We start from the raw sequence: 16,766 nt of genomic DNA on the forward strand, positions 1-16,766 counted from the left end.
GCAACATTCTATTCGATCCAGAAAATATTGTGTTCTAATAGCGTAAATCCTTTTTTTTTTGTTGGGATTTGAACCAATGCGACCATTGTTGATCTATTGGTATACGTTTACTATCGTTATACGATTACTATCGCAACGTGCTCAGTACGAAGAGTTATCGTTCAGGATAGCTGCCGTTGTCTGATGATGCGAGGTATCCCAATCCGGAATGACCTTTAAAATAAATTCAACTACTAGATTCGGGTTCTGTAACCAAATTTCAAAAAGATTTAAAATGCCCTTGTTGAAATATGTTTTCCTACAAACAAACTATGCTGGACAGTCACAAAGCAGATGTTGTGAGGTCTCTTTTTCACAGTTACAAAACCGACAGACATCAGATTGACTTCGACTTATCTTTTTCAAATGATATCTTGCCGGGCAATGTCCCGTACGCAGCCCAATAAATATTCTAAGTGATTTTTTTTATTTTAATTCAATATGTTTCCCCTTATTTGTTTGTTTGGAGTTATGAAGCGTTTTGATTGCCTTAAATTTTTTAAAGCTTTCCAATTTGACTGAATCATATTGTCCTCCCATTTCTTTATTTCCAACTGTGTTACACATTTAGATATTCCACAGAAAGGTTCTGGTCCTACATACTGAGAACTTGCGCCTTGTCTGGCAAGTAAATCGGATCTTACTTTACCCCTAGATACTTTACACTGGATGAATATTGTAGGACGGATCCATTGATTGTCAAGCTTTTGTTTTTTTTTTTTTTCTATCTGTATTAACGAGATTTTTAGCCCTGGGCTAGTTCATCTCGGGACCAACGGCTTTACTTCCCTTCCGAAGGAAGTCGTCACTGAAATATTTTTAGCGACTATCTCGGGGATGGGATTCGATCCCAGGTCCTCGGCGTGAGAGGCGTGTGTTCTAACCACTACACCAGGTCCGTCCCCACTGTCAAGTTTTTGGGTGTAATTTTCCTTTTACGAGTAAATGGAACTAAAACGGTTTTTGATGGGTTTATATTTAGTACTTTGTTTTGGCACCACTCAACAATGCAGTTTAGTGCAGATTGCATTCTATCTGTAATAATTTGATCATACTTTCCACGTACTATTATGGCTATATCATCAGAAAATCCTATAATTTCGAAGCATCTTTCTACTAGTTTTTTTACGAATGTCATCAACAACAAGGACCATAATAAAGGCGACCAGACACCTCCTTGAGGGCACCCCTTAGTGGTCCTTATTGTTATCGATGATTCCCCCAATTTGGAGGACACTTCTCTACTATTCAGCATTTCCATTATCCAAACTCTAACGCTGGGGTCAAAGTATCTTTTTTCCTTGTTTTTTTTTTTAATATTTGCAAGCCGTATTATCAAAAGCACCTTTCACATCAAGGAATGCAACGAGAGCATTGCAATTTATTTTTTATCAAGAGAACTTTCTATTTTTGTAACTAGATTGTGTGAAGCTGTGACAGTAGATTTATTTGGTTGATCAGCAAATTGAAACCTATTAAGAAGATTCGTACGCAAATATTCTGGTTTTATATATTCATCAATTTTTTTCCATGGTTTTAAGCATGGTAGATGTAAGACTTACCCAGGTAACAATTTGAAGCTGCTCAAACGCTTTTATAGCTAATTCAATTCAGCCTTTGTTTGAACAAAAGCTGTTCATAGCCTGCATTCACTGTTGTTCAGCTGTTAAACATCTAATTCTGGCGATTTTATTCAGCCTTAAGCTTAATTGAAGCTATATAGAAGGCTGAAGGTGAAGATGAATCGAAGCCAAACCTCAAATTTTCAAGAGCACGAATCTGGAGAACCGAACATCCGTTTAAGCTGAAAACTTAATCGATTGTTCACTAGCTGGGTGTGACCAATCGATTAAGTTTTCAGCTCAAACGGATGTTCGGTTCTCCAGATTCGTGCTCTTGAAAATTTGAGGTTTGGCTTCGATTCATCTTCACCTGAATAAAGGTCTAGCATGTGCTAATTCAGGCCTCTTTCAATAACCATAATTTTATTTTTAGAACAGATGGCAACCTTCGAAAGCTTAACGATCGCTTATTCATCCATTATTCAACAATTAACCAAAAAAATTAAAAAGTATTTACAGGTTTATAGTTTTGGGTTTTATCAACGCAACTAACAATTTCAAACACATAGTGTAGAAAAGTGTTGGAATTTAAAGATGAAGATTAGTAAATATGTGCCATTGAGATTTGAACTGGGATTCGCTGATTTATAACCACTTACCTTGACATCTGCTCCACATGAGACTGTGTGAACATCATCAACAGCAAGGGACTAACATATTGTTTTGTCTGAATAAGGGCTATTTTGAAGGCTGCATTGAGGCTGAAGAAGTGATAACAGCGCTATGCAAAAACACTTGAGTTAGCTGTCAAAGTGTGTTGTGATTTTTGTTTCAAAATAGAATCCTCGGTAATTTTTAATTTCTGCTATTCAATTGTTTTCAACGCAAGTTGGTAATGATTTCAATTTCGTACAGTTAATTAAAAATGTTACGAAGAAATCTGCGTCGTCGAGTGTAGTGTTCTATCTTGTTGTTACACAAGGTCATTGATGCTGGATTCAGGATTTTTTTCGACAAATGATAGGCCCGTGTGCGTTTACAGCATGTCTGCTTCGGGATGTGAAAATTTTGTTGTTCGATGAAACAGTTTTATAATAATTAATTTAGTGTTCGACCCATTGTAGGTATATATTTCGGTATGTATATTTTTATCAACATACAGGTGAACAATTTTTCGACAATGCCTGTTGATTTGATTAAAGCTTTAAATAACCTTTAATCAATATCATTCAGGTTGGCTGAACAAAAGTTAAAACTGTAGATGAAAAATAGTTTGTTCAACTCAATATTCAGCTTTGAGTGTACTGCTGAATAAGAGTGTTTAATAAGCTTTTCTTCAAATTATTGTTCAGCTGTCACGGTGTTCAGCCTTGTACACCATTGATCAGCCAATATTCAGCAAATACTCTTGCTGTTCAGCTTTCATTGTTACTTGGGTATCGGTTTAAAAGATTTAGGATTTGATTTTTCCTTTTTTCCGGCCTTAGGATTAAAGACAATACGAACTTGAGTCTATATCTTTGGTATAAGACCAAACATTAAACTAGCTTTGAAAATATTTGTTAGAGAATCAATCAGTGCTTCTTCATCTTTCTGTAAAGGTGTAGCCTGTTGAACATATATGTAGTTCTGTGAAGAAAATTTCAGCTCGATTGCTTCAAAGGGAACAAAACAAGAGCATGTCAAAGTTGAGCATTTTGTATGAAAATTGACATGCGCTGCTCTTATTCAGAACAGCACTGTATATAGGCTTCTGTTTTTCACAGGGATGTAGGAATCTTCAATTCAATATCTGTGGTAATGAATTGTGTTATAGGTACGAATTTGATTTCCCTTTTATTAAATTTGCTGTTCGTCGTTTTGAACTATTTTCGTCATAAATTAGTTTTATTATAGTCAGTTATATCCAAGAACTCGGCTCTATGAGCCCAGGGCCCAGGGTTTTATGAGCAAAAACCTATATTTGCTATACTGTATGATATGAAAAATATTTTCAGTAGTTCACACTTCAGCTTACACATCATTTTAAACTCTCAAAGTTTACATGTAGGCATTGCACCAGTGGATTGTTTGGCGCAGACATTTCCAACTGTATTACACCTTCAAAAACTGGGAATATTTCTATGCAAAACTGATTCTAACAAAAATGAAATAGTTCAAAATCATCATAAGACATCTATAAATTAGAAAACATGGAATGTCTGTAGTGCCAATGAAACCTTCAGCATCCTTGGAACGAAATGTTTTTGGTACCGACATGATCAAATTCACCCCAGTGATCAATTTGCCCCCGGATTACGGTACCACTATCACGAAGAGCCTACCTACACTAATCTTCAAGATAGTGATGTAAGTTTGCATGGGTGGGAACAACGTTTCTGAAAAAGAGCCCTTTTCTAATGTTTGTCCAGATTTGTAAAGATTCCATTCAACAAAACCTTTATCTGAGAATGCTTTGAATGTGCCTCGTAACATGGAAGGTTTCTTTTCAAGATTTCTAGCCCAATTGAAAATAAATGTAAAAAAGGTATGGTGGTTCGAATGATAGAAAATAGAACATTTTATAATTTGTGGGTGAGGGCTTAACTGGGCCCATCGTAATGACGTTTTGAAATGTATTCACTTTTGCGTAAATGTTTGGAAATGAATTTTGGCCCATAGTGGGGTAAAAGTTAAACCCATGCATTTTCAGTATTAGTATCAGTAAAACAGTATTTCTCAGTGCTACAAAACAAGTACTATTTTCAGTGCTAAAGAAAACGGTACTTTTCAGTGCTGTACTTTTTGCAATTTCTCATCGTATCCTTTATCCTGCACTGAGTAAGGCAGTGTGGTAATAGTCAATACGCAACTAAAATCAGTTGCGTAATGAATATAACGCAACGCCTTTTCATCACGCAACTGTTCTGAGTTGCGTAATGAATCATTAAATAACAATTTTCAGAAGTGGCAAAATAATGGTGAATGCACTCTGATATGGTTTCTGATAACCTCAAGAGATCTTCTACGAAATTGCAAACAAATGTTGTACGCAATTCATTGCAGAACTCGATGTTTACATCACTTGTTGCAATTATCCAACTCGACGAGCCTCGTTCGATAAATATACAACTACAACGTGCTGTAAAAATCATCGTTCTAAAACTTGTTGCGTAATAGTAGTTTACGAAACAAGTTGGAGAATGATGATTTTTACAGCACAAGTCGCAAAATTATTCTACGAGGCTTGCCGAATAGGATAATTATGACGAGTGCTGTAAAAATCGAGTTCTGCAACGAGTTACGTACAACATTTTTTTGCAATTTCGTAGAAGACCACATGGGAGTATCAAAAATTATATCGGAATGCATTCACCATTATTTACCAAATTTCTGAAAAAAATGTTGTGTTATGATTCATTACGCAACTCAAAACAGTTGCGTAATGAGAAAGCGTTGCGTAATGAATCATTACAGCACTGGTTTCAGTTACGTTATGACTATTCCCGCACTGCATACCAGTGCAGCAAAGTAGGCCGTTTCATGACAGTTTGGCGTGATGAAAAACAGCCTATTACGATGAGAAATTGTAAAAAATAAATGTTGAACATGCTCAAATCTTCCAAAAAACAAAATAAAATAAAAAACAAAACGGTATATTTTGATTCGTATTACGGACACTATATCCTCAATGAAGTATAACTCAACAAAAGCATGTAAAATAAACTATTCTATAAACTTTCTAATGGTGGGTAAAGGTTTCGATTCAGCTACATGAATAATTAAAAAAAAATAGAAATATGCGGACTTTTCATGATTCTTATTCCGGACGCATCCTTACTTTTGCTTCATATTCCGGATACTTTGATTCTAATTCCGGACAGCTGATGAAAATCATAACCAGCAAAGTCAAATCATCAATTGAAATTGTCAAACCACTAAAGAGACGTCTAAGGCAATTGGGCATTATAAATTTGCATGGATATCTATGAATAATGCTTATTAAAACGAGTTTCGAAAGTGACAACTTTTGAGCAACAAACATTGAAACATTTTACATTTCGTGTGAAATGTTTCCCATACAAAGTAGAGTGTCCGAAATAAGAAACTTTTCTTTCATAACGAGCCATTGGCAGTACTGGTTTTAAAAATACAAAACTTGCAACATTTCAACTTTCAAATTAAATATTTAAGAAATAATCAAGAAACTGATCAATATTACCTCGGATTACAATACATGCTCAATTTGATTGACATATAACATTTCTACAATTTAAATTAAACCTCTTCAAAATCAATCATACAAAACTCACCTAAATTGCTATCGAATTGTGTCGTGTGCGTTCCAGGGGAAAGTGGTCTGGACGGGGTTAGTGTGCGAACCACATTTGTGTGATATTCCTCTCGCCTCTCCCGTGTGGTCGTCATGATTCAGCTGTGTCGATTGTGCTCTGCAAAATATTAAACAATATGTCAAATTAGATCAAGCGAATTGCTTTGGAAAAATGTAATATTCTTTGAAAGCAAATGATTCTCTAAAATGTTTACACTCCTGTCCAAATGAAACAAATCAGCAATGGGCCTCATTTCTATGCTGTTCTCGAGATATTTAGTATCGAATCAAAATTGTTTGTTTGGGAAGATCCACTTGATTGATGCGGATCGTTTCAAAAAGTTGTTTTGATTCTTCTTAAGCGATTCTCAATGAGTGGGCGAAGTGAAGGAGAAAACAACGCTTATTGGATGCTGTTGGCTCAGAATGATGTCATGTGCTTTACTAGTGAAACGGTTCTGTGATGAGTCTGATGGGGCAATATCGCCTACCGTATTGTGATGATCAGAGCAAAAACTGTATCTTAACCGAGTTTTAATGAATACAGTTATTGTTTGTAAGCATCATCTTCGTTAAAATACCGAGTTGTGATCATCGGCTTCAAAATGCATAGATGCCAAATATCAAGCAGAACTGGTGAACTATAGAAGAAAGTAATGAAACCACAGATGTTGAAATGAATCGGAATCTTCTCACGTCTCACAGGAAATACGGCTTCATATACATCAAATGAGTCATTCGTCAATAGATGACAACACCAACATCCGGATGGGATGTTCCTTCGAGCACAGTTTAACAACGTCATTCAACAGGCAAGGTTATGTGCAATAAAATCTGCGTCGCGTCGTCAGTCCATCACAGTTTTGTGCACCAGGAACAAACTCACTGATTGCAATGGATAATCCCCCGGAGCATAAAGCAGAGTCCAAGCGTGAGCAAAGTTCACTAGTAACTTCAGCGCCACTTGTAGAGCCGAGCAAGGGGAAAGTGGTTCAAGATGCGGCATTTATGAAGCTCATCAATGTTTGAATATGCATATTTTTTTTAACACACAAGAAGCGTGATATATTTCCATCAGCTCCTGCATGCCATTCCTATGGACAATCATGGAAGTAAACTTGTAACAACGATAGTAGGATAAACTTCTTTATAAAAAATATATAATTATAGCACGAATGCGAATTGAACAATACATAAGGGTATTTTACCCTAGATCCCCTACATTGTATGATTGCCCAGAAAAGCCGTAAACATCGTATACTCAAGTTGACCATGAGGGAGCCATACTTGGAAAACGCCTCGCCATAAATGGGCGAAGTTCCGTTCAATCACTCTTCTCGAGTCACAGTCAAGGTGACGAGATCAGAAGCAACGAAACAACCGGCTGCATCCATATGAGCAAACGAACTAGATATCAAAAGATCGGCACTAGAAATTGAGGTAGCATGAAACACATAATTGGATAAGACAGTGAACTATAAATACAGTGGTCCAATTTCATATTCGTACAGGATACTGATTCCACATCAAGTTAGCAAAAAAACTATTAAATGAAGTATTGAGCTACAAATACTTTATCCACATTGAAGGTAATAGGTGTCATCTATTGTTTGCCAATCACAAAATGTTTCCATTTACATTCATCTTTGGATTAATAGAAAAGTATTGAATTGATGTCTAAAATTCACCCAATTCCATATTCGTACACCTACCAAAATTCAAACGCACAACGTTTAAAACTAAATTTAGAAGCTCTATTTGATTACTGAAATTATTATGATGTCCAGATGTAGTGAAATACATTTGGACAATTTAATAGTGGACATATATAAAATTTAGGTAAAATTATGAGAAATGCCAGTTTTCCAATGATTTTTGCTATAAAATCCAATAATTCGAACAATAACGTTTATTTTTGTCATTGGATCCAATCTATAGATCATACTCGTAAGCTCTGATAGAAATTTAGTTGAAATATATACACTTTACAGAAATCATAAACAGTTTTTATCCATTTTGAGTTCAGAAAATTGTTGTGCCATAAGTTTAAAACTCTTCTAAAATGATATTTTTAATCAATGTATATCAAATTTTTATTCTAAACAACAGGTAAATGTTAATTTTGAATTTGTCTGTAAAATTAATTTGAACTACGAACTTCGTTTTACAATAAAGTACCCTAAACTACGCTGTACATACCTCCACATAATTGATGTCATCGTAATATTCAATTATCTTTGAAATAATATTTAAATTATATTCAAAATAGCACCCTATTTTGCAATTTATTGATTTTATAAGAAAAATACAAAATAACTTGAATGAGCAGAGAGCATTGATACACTAATTGATAGAATATATCCTGTTGTTTTCATCATTTTAAAAACACGTTTGTGTTGCGGTTATGGCAATAATATTTATTCTATAAATCTCTATAATCATGTATGGTAGTAAAATGTAAATTAAAAATGATAATTACGCAATGTTTTTAAAGGAACATTAACTATGGATTATGTATATACATTTAGGAGCCAAACATGAAGAAATTGACTAAAATTTTTGGTTTTGGATTTGTTATAAATATTATATTACCTAAGATTCAAAAGTATAAGTTGTCGATATCCACTCTTAGCTACTCTAAAACTGATTATAATTTTTTGAAACTTGTGCAATATTAGCAATTATCATTTTTAAGGAAGTGATGTTGAAAAAAATGCAATTTATTGTTCGACTTACCGAATATTTTAGCAAAAAACATGGGGAAAATGGTATTTTTTTTTAAATTTACTTAAGTTTCAAATATATCTGTTTATAAATTTTCCAAATGTATTCTACTGCATCTGAACAACACAACGAAGAGCTTAAGTAGTCATCTAGTCCATTAAAAATTAGTTTTGAATGCTGTATATTTCTTTTTGTTAGGTGTACGAATATGGAATTGGGTCAATTATAGACACAATCTCAATACTTTTCCATTATTCCAAAGATTTAAGCAAATGAATACAGTTTGTCATTGCCAAACAATAGATGACACCTATAACCTTCATTATTGATAAAGTATATCGAAGTCCATGCACCATTTAATAGTTTTATACCAACTTGATATGAAAACAGTGCCCCGTACGAAAATGAACACTGTATAGTCAATTTCATTATCATATGGTCGGCGTTAAGTCAGAGCGGACCAAGTATAAAACATGGAAAAATTGGATTATTCTTTCTTAAGATGCGAAATTATCTTACCTCCATTTCACTTTGATCAGATTTGATTATTGTTGCAAACTGTGAGAGATATGTAATACATTTACTTTGGATGTTCAATAAAAATCATTAAAAGTATGCAGTCAGAGTGGACCAAGTGCTTATTACCATAACAGCAAACATAATCAGCGCACTGAGGAATGCGAAGAAACGAAAAACATGTCAAGAGATTTGTCAGATATTTCGGCTTTGAATGATTCTTCTACTTATCCATCAATAGAAATTCATAAATATTACTTAATTCGATGCATTTGATTTTGACTTTTGACCATTTACAATATTCGGATGGGTAGTCCAGAGTCCGATAGAAGTCCATGGGAGTTCTATTATGTATGTATGAAATGTCCCAGAACCCGCTTGATGGATCAGTATATTTCGGTCGGTACCCAAAATTATCACTTGGTCCACTCTGACTGAACGCATATTTGAATGTTTCTGGTCTTCAATGCCATGACCCTGCAAAACCTTAATTTTCAAGTAATCATAATGCCACTGATTTCGGGATTGACGATATGAATTAGTGATGAATTTACGATACTGGTGTCGAAGTGTCTTGATAATCTTATTATCTTAGAGATATGCACTTAGCTTGACCATACAAGCATTAAATGATTCTTATTTTCTGTTCAGTCAGAGTGAACCAACTTACTGGACGGTGGTCTTTAGTTCAGTCAAAGTGAACCAAGTACACATAGTGCATAAAAAAATCGTTCTATCAGAGGTTTGGATTTTGATTTTCCCTAATTATCATTCTTATTAAAATTCATTGGCTTTTTTCGGTGAATACAATATCTATACTCAGAGTGAAAGGGAGTAACGAAAGTAATGAAATGACAAGATGGATAGAATCGCAAGCGAGCAACGAGAGAAATGAATAGAAGTTGAAAATTTGTTTTAACAGAGGGCCATATGTGTGAACAACACAATCGAAACGACAAATCGTTGCCTAACGTCCTGGTCTTGAACAAATTTTCAACTTCTATTCATTTCTCTCGTTGCTTGCTTGCGATTCTATCCATCTTGTCATTTCATTACTTTCGTTACTCCCTTTCACTCTGAGTATAGATATTGTATTCACCGAAAAAAGCCAATGCATTTTAATAATAATAAAGTCATGCGGTGATTAAACCTTATAAATGCTAATTATCATTCACATTATATTGTTTGAAAGTAACACAACGATGTGTGAAAATATTGAACCAGAATTTTAACGAGTTAAAAAAAAACAAAGCGTTAAACTTCAAGTACATTTTTCTCAAAATATGAAAAATGTCACTTCGTCCACTCTGACTTAACGCCCACCATATACTATTAAATTTTTCACATTATCGGTTAAAAAGTTAAGCAGCCGGTGAAACCGCTAAAAATAATAGTAGTTTCAATAATTTAAATATCTGCTTTATTTTGAGTTTTTAAATTGTTCTTCACTCATCGTTTCAACAATTTCCACTCAAGCTATATAAATTGACAAACTGTCAATTGTGGATTTGATATTAAGGGATATGATGGATCCTTATTGTGAGTTCTACGAGAATTGTAGATCGAAGATGTCACCTCAAGATGAATCATATTTGATTCTGGTTGGAAGAAGCCATAGAGAGGTAGAGTTAACCTATTTGTCCTACGAAAAAATCAAAACCGACTGATTTTCTACGAAGGTCACTAGTCTTTGAATTTCTCAAAGATGGTATCCTGCACAACTATTAAAAAATGGGTCCTAGAACTCTGCCATGGAGCTTTCTAAAGGATTTCTCCAGATTTTTCTTTCTAATTTTTTTTCCTAGATCATATGCAAATACTTGATGATTTTCTTTAAAAAATAATGGAAATAACATCATGAATTCTTCCAGTAATTTTTCTAATAATTGATTCGGAACATATTAAGAGGGATCAGACGCGAATGGCCGATAGTGGTTTTTAGCGTCTCTAATAAATTTAAAAATATATATTAGGAGTGCTATAATAAGTCTCTAAGTCTTAGTCTTGATTTTTTTTTCAATAACACCTACCTGGAAATTCTTACATATTTTTAAAGAAATATCTTCACCTTCCGAACTCGTCCAAGAATTGCATCAGAATTTTCTTAATGGGTTTTTATGTGTAGCTTAGAAATTACTCAAAGATCAAGAAATACTTTTTATCTAACCTGATCTTAAATAACTCCTTTATATATTCATTTTTCAAAATTTTTGTTGGTGATTTCTCTAAGATTCTGTCTGGAACAAATTCGCGTATTTTTCCTTAATTCTTCTACAATTTCTTACCTGGATAATTTCTTCAAACAAAAATGAAGAAATGCCTCATAAACGCATTACAAAATTAACACAGGGGCCTCTATGAGAAACTATCAAAGGAATCATCTTGAGCTTCCACCATAAATTTCAAACTATTTTGGATTTTTCAAGAGTTTTTTGAGCAACTTCATCAGTAAGTAACATAGTAGCTCAGTAGCTTATTTCATCATATGTGGATCCCACCTGGGCACGTGTTTTTTAATAATATCACTCATAATTAATTCATTTTTTTTATATTTTTTTATTTTTCTTTTACATAATTTCTTTTACATTTTTAAAGGCATTTTTTATGACGATGAAAATGGCCTTACAACAACTCCTCTTATGACAGCTCATAAAAGTAGCGCCAGCGTTATTGTTTCTAATAAATGGAAAACCGATTTCAGTGTAAATTATGCTCTTTTATGCATTCGAACCCTCTGAGCAAAATCTTAATAAAGAGAATCAAAAAAGTTTATTTCAGTATTGTCCCTGGTGGAATTACCATTAGCTATCTTTTGACAGATACGCGTGTTTTGATTACCACTTGTAGCCTTCTTCAGTGCCAGTTACTCATATCCACTCCACTCTACCGAGGAAACGCATAAGTCCAACAAACATGCAGCAACAAAGGCATTGTCCTCTCCTATTCTTATTGCAACAATTTTATTCAACAACAGTTTATCACCACTTGAACAAATTATGACAATGACCGCTCACCGTGCCCAGCGTTTTTCTAGGCTTGATATGCAATTTTAGAAAACTTTCTTCGTATTGGTAAACATTGCCACGGTATCGAACAGTATCCATAAAACAAATTCGATTTTTTTGTTTAAAATAACTGATCAATCACGCGTTGAAAACGTTGCAAAAATGATGCCTTCTGTGATTGTCATGACAATTTTTCTTTTGATTGTATCCCAATCCGCAAAAGCTGGGACAATCGGTTGTGAGCGCGCTTGCTTTGTTCTTTGTTTTTCGTTTGTGTTGATAACAATTCGATTCACTGCGCGTAACTAACACAGAAAAAGGTTACAATTGGTAGTCAACATACGTTTATTTGTCGTAAGAAAAACAATACCCCCCCCCCTGGGGGGAGAGGTAGTTTGAAAGATATAATAATCAAATCTACTTTATTGATTATCTATTAACTATTATCGATTTATAATTTATGAGTTTTCAAGCGTTAATAAATGTGTACATCTGGAAAAAAAGATTCTCTTAAAACATTAAAGTAGAGGACAGCCAAACAAAATATTCAGTGCTTAATGGATTTACACATGGTTGCAGTTCAAACTTTCAGAGAAGATGCGGGGATCTCCCGATGTGGACATTGCATGGATTCTTTCATTTTGTTTTAAATACACAATTTTATATGATATATTTAGAAACATTGCAGGAAAATACTTTACATTCAGTCATGAGGCAAAGGTTCCTTGAAACTCCATTATTGAATATTTCCAAAAATATTGAAATGGTGAGAATACACTTGAAACAATTAAAAGTAGTTGGATTCGGGAACTACAATGTTAGCATACATATGGGGGCCCAGATAGCCGTAGCGGTAAACGCGCAGCTATTCAGCATGACCATGCTGAGGGTTGTGGGTTCGAATCCCGCTGGTCAAGGATCTTTTCGTAAAGGAAATTTTCTCGATTTCCAGGGCATAGAGTATCTTCCTGTCACATGATAAACTCATGCAAAAAATGGCCAATCGGCAAAGAATGGTCTCAGTTAATAACTGTGGAAGTGCTCATAAGAACACTAATCTAAGAAGCAGGCTTTGTCCCAGTTGGGACGTAATTCCAGAAAGAAGAATAAGAAGAAGAAGAAGAAGAAGAAGAAGAAGATGAAGAATGTGTTTTGAAAATAAACGAGCATCACTTCAATAAGTGATCGATTGAACCACTAAATGCGAGCTATCAAATTTTTATTTTTGAAATAAAAAAAAAAACACAAGTATAACTTTTTGATACAAATGTCGTGTACATACATGATTCTGTTTATTTTCCCGTATTTGGTTTGTTGAAATTGAAAACAATTTTCAAAGCACGCATAAAAAACTGTGAAAACTGATCAATGTTAATATATTATTATGTATTTTAGTGTATTTTTTAGTATATTATATAATTTTCATGACTTCTTCAACCAAGAATTCATTTAATGATATATTAGAAAACGATCTAGGGAATAAAAATATTCACAACATTTCTTTTTGGTTTGAGCATGAGCATGAGCATAGATGACTGTACAATTTATAGTTGCTACTCCGTGATTGACCAGAACAATCAAAATTGCACCAGAAACCAACGAGCTTGGAAATAGCTCACTATCTTCAGTGCACAATTTCGAGAATTCCAAACATAACAGAGTCAATAACGGCGCCGACCACGTCCTTAAGATTATCGGGAAGGGAAGGAATATTAGTGTGACATCCATTATTTCTAAAGGCCGAGTATACCTCTGCATCTTCATGGTTGTTACGAGAAGGAGTACTTGGAAAGGATTCAGAAGCTACATAATCTGGATACACCCTCGTAAGTCATGCGGTTCATGTAACTCCAATTGGAAAAGATGACATAGATAAAGAATGAATATAACATATGTTGACACCTATTGTGATGAACCATTCAAATATTTTGTAAATAAAAAACAGATATGGATGTTGTGCTTAATGTTGCGGCCGTTAGGGGAAGAACGTAATGTTTGTGATATCCATAATTATAAGAGACCAATTATTTCTCTGCATCTCCATGTTTATCACAGGAAAAGGCTTCATTTCCTAGGCAGGGTTCACAATTTACATCATATAGTTGAAATAGATAGCCCTTTATAAGTATCTAAAGAAAATATAAAAACTCTTAATATCGAGCCTTTCACAGTTTTTTTAATTATAATAACGACAAAAAAAGTATAGGTATGCATATTTACCTTTTATGTAGAGCATGAATAAGAATATGTCGACACTTGCGGTGACGAACTAATTAGTGTTTTTTAATAAGTGCATATTAAGGTGCGGCTTATTTTTCAAAAGTTCTTAAAACCAAAAATTCGTGTGTTCTTATGAATTCAAATCACAATTAAAGAACAACCTCAAAGTTTGAACCAGAAATATTAAGATTTAGAGGTGGCACAAGCGTCTTGAAAGTGAATTTATAAGTTATTAAAAATTGCCTTCAGTGAATTCACCATAACTTTGTTATTTTCGAACAAATTGTGAAACTTGAGGCACCATTATCTTCAATACTATATTTATGTAATCTTTGTAGCGCATCAACTTGTTCAAAATCGAAATTAGTCTTAATTAAAAATGGTTTTCTCCAAAATTTTCCTCATTTTATTAAAAAAGTAATCTTTGTTTGAGCATAACTTCATATATACTCAACCAATCCAAATCTTTTTACATGTTTTGTTTTTAATTTAGTTGTCTTCAAACTGTTCATACAAATTTTCTTAAATATGGTTTTGACTGAGTTATTTACAAACAACTACTCAAACACACGATTTTTCAATTTCATTTTCATTTTTCATTTTTAGTTTACTTAATTTTTTTACCGTAAATTGCATTTTTCTATAAAACTTGAGTTTATAAACATGTTGTTCTAATTGCGAGTTGAATGTTTCAAAATTGTTGCAAAGTCTTTTTCAAAGGTTTAACAAATGAGTAAACCCAGTTTTAGAGATATTGTTCAACTAGCAAAAAAATGAAAAATAAGCTGCACCCTAGTGCATATACATCACATTGAAACCGTTGTCATTAAAATATCTGTGTTGTATAACTCATTTGAAATAGAAGCATGGAACAAGCTCATCAATTGTTAATCCATCGTTTGTAGAGAAGAATTTGTGGAGAAATTTGAACGAATTTGTAAATGTCTGGAAATCTGGATAAATTTCAAGAAAATCATCTGAGAAAATGACTGTTTGTATTTTGAAGGGGCTTAAAAAGCTATCTCTGAAACAATTCTCTAATAAAAGCTCAGATGAGTTATAGTGAACTAAGAGAAGTATATCGATTAGCTGGAATTATTTCTAAAAAAAAAAACTTGAAGGAAACTCTCCAACATATTTTCTCAAATGTATTTTTTTGTAAAATTTTGGATAAACCCGTTAATACATCCAATTATGAACTCTTTTGAGAAACCCAAGACTATTCAACACTTTAATATATGGGGCCCAGATAGCCGTAGCGGTAAACGCGCAGCTATTCAGCATGACCATGCTGAGGGTCGTGGGTTCGAATCCCGCTGGTCGAGGATCTTTTCGTAAAGGAAATTTTCTCGATTCCCAGGGCATAGAGTATCTTCGTACCTGCCACACGTGTATATATGCAAAAATGGTCAATCGGCAAAGAAAGCTCTCAGTTAATAACTGTGGAAGTACTCATAAGAACACTAATCTGAGAAGTAGGCTTTGTCCCAGTTGGGACGTAACGCGAGAATGAAGAATATAATGAGGAAGCAGAACTGTTTTTTTGGCCTTAATTATGAAGTGTTACATTACTAGGGATGGTACACAAATGTCACGCTAAATTTCAACTTTTTAGACCCCCCCCTTTGTCACACTTATTGTATGAACCGTCCGAAAATTTTGTAAGGCTTGTCACGCTTGGCTCGACCCCCTCTCCCCCCTTGGAGCATGACGTAATTTGTGCATGACCCCCTATTGGTATTATGTTTCATGCAAAAGTTTAAATAATTATAAAGTGTTCCGTAAGTTATAAAATGTGTTAAAAATGAAAATTCAAGATATTCTTTTCTAAGCTAATTTCTATTGAAGCAATGTTTATTGAGAACCTTCAGGGCATATTAGCAGGGAGCAAGCTGATACCAATACCAATACACAGAATGCGCACCTACACAATGATCAAAAGTTGTATTCGAACTTATTGAACACCCTGTACATATCTCTTTTTTCCGGCGTTACGTCTTAACTGGGAGAGCATGCTTCTCAGTCTAGTTTTCTTATAAGCACTGCCACAGTTCCCAAATAAGAGCCCTGGGAATCGAGGATTTTTTTTTTACAAAACGATCCTCCGCCGGTGGGATTCGAACCTACGACCCACAGAGGTCCAGTTTTCCAAAAACCTGGCAAAAACCCAATTTTCAAACATGTTGTTAATTGAAAAGTAAAATCAAATATTCTTCGTATTTTAACCCTAAATAGGTGTTCATGTTTAAAAAGCCTTCATTTTTGCTTTGAAACTCAAATATTTCACCTTCACCAAAACTTGTGCAATTTTAGTGTTCAACTTTCTGGCAGTTTCAGTTTTTCTGGTCGGCAACTTATTTTTACCCATTTTAACATTGCCAAATGCAA

General features: G+C 34.1%; 1 protein-coding gene across 2 annotated transcripts in view; it reads right to left on the reverse strand.

The window, feature by feature from the left end:
• Positions 1–16,766, reverse strand: part of LOC5568139 — a 103,147-nt gene that overhangs the window by 28,798 nt on the left and 57,583 nt on the right. For both annotated transcript variants that reach the window (XM_021842431.1, XM_021842432.1), the window contains one exon: positions 5,894–6,031. In XM_021842431.1, coding sequence (XP_021698123.1) covers positions 5,894–6,008 — 115 coding nt within the window. In that variant the 5' untranslated portion in view covers positions 6,009–6,031. The remainder of the gene's footprint in view (positions 1–5,893; positions 6,032–16,766) is intronic.

The sequence above is a fragment of the Aedes aegypti genome, chromosome 2 (genome assembly GCF_002204515.2).
Source record: "Aedes aegypti strain LVP_AGWG chromosome 2, AaegL5.0 Primary Assembly, whole genome shotgun sequence".
Classification (NCBI taxonomy): domain Eukaryota; kingdom Metazoa; phylum Arthropoda; class Insecta; order Diptera; family Culicidae; genus Aedes; species Aedes aegypti.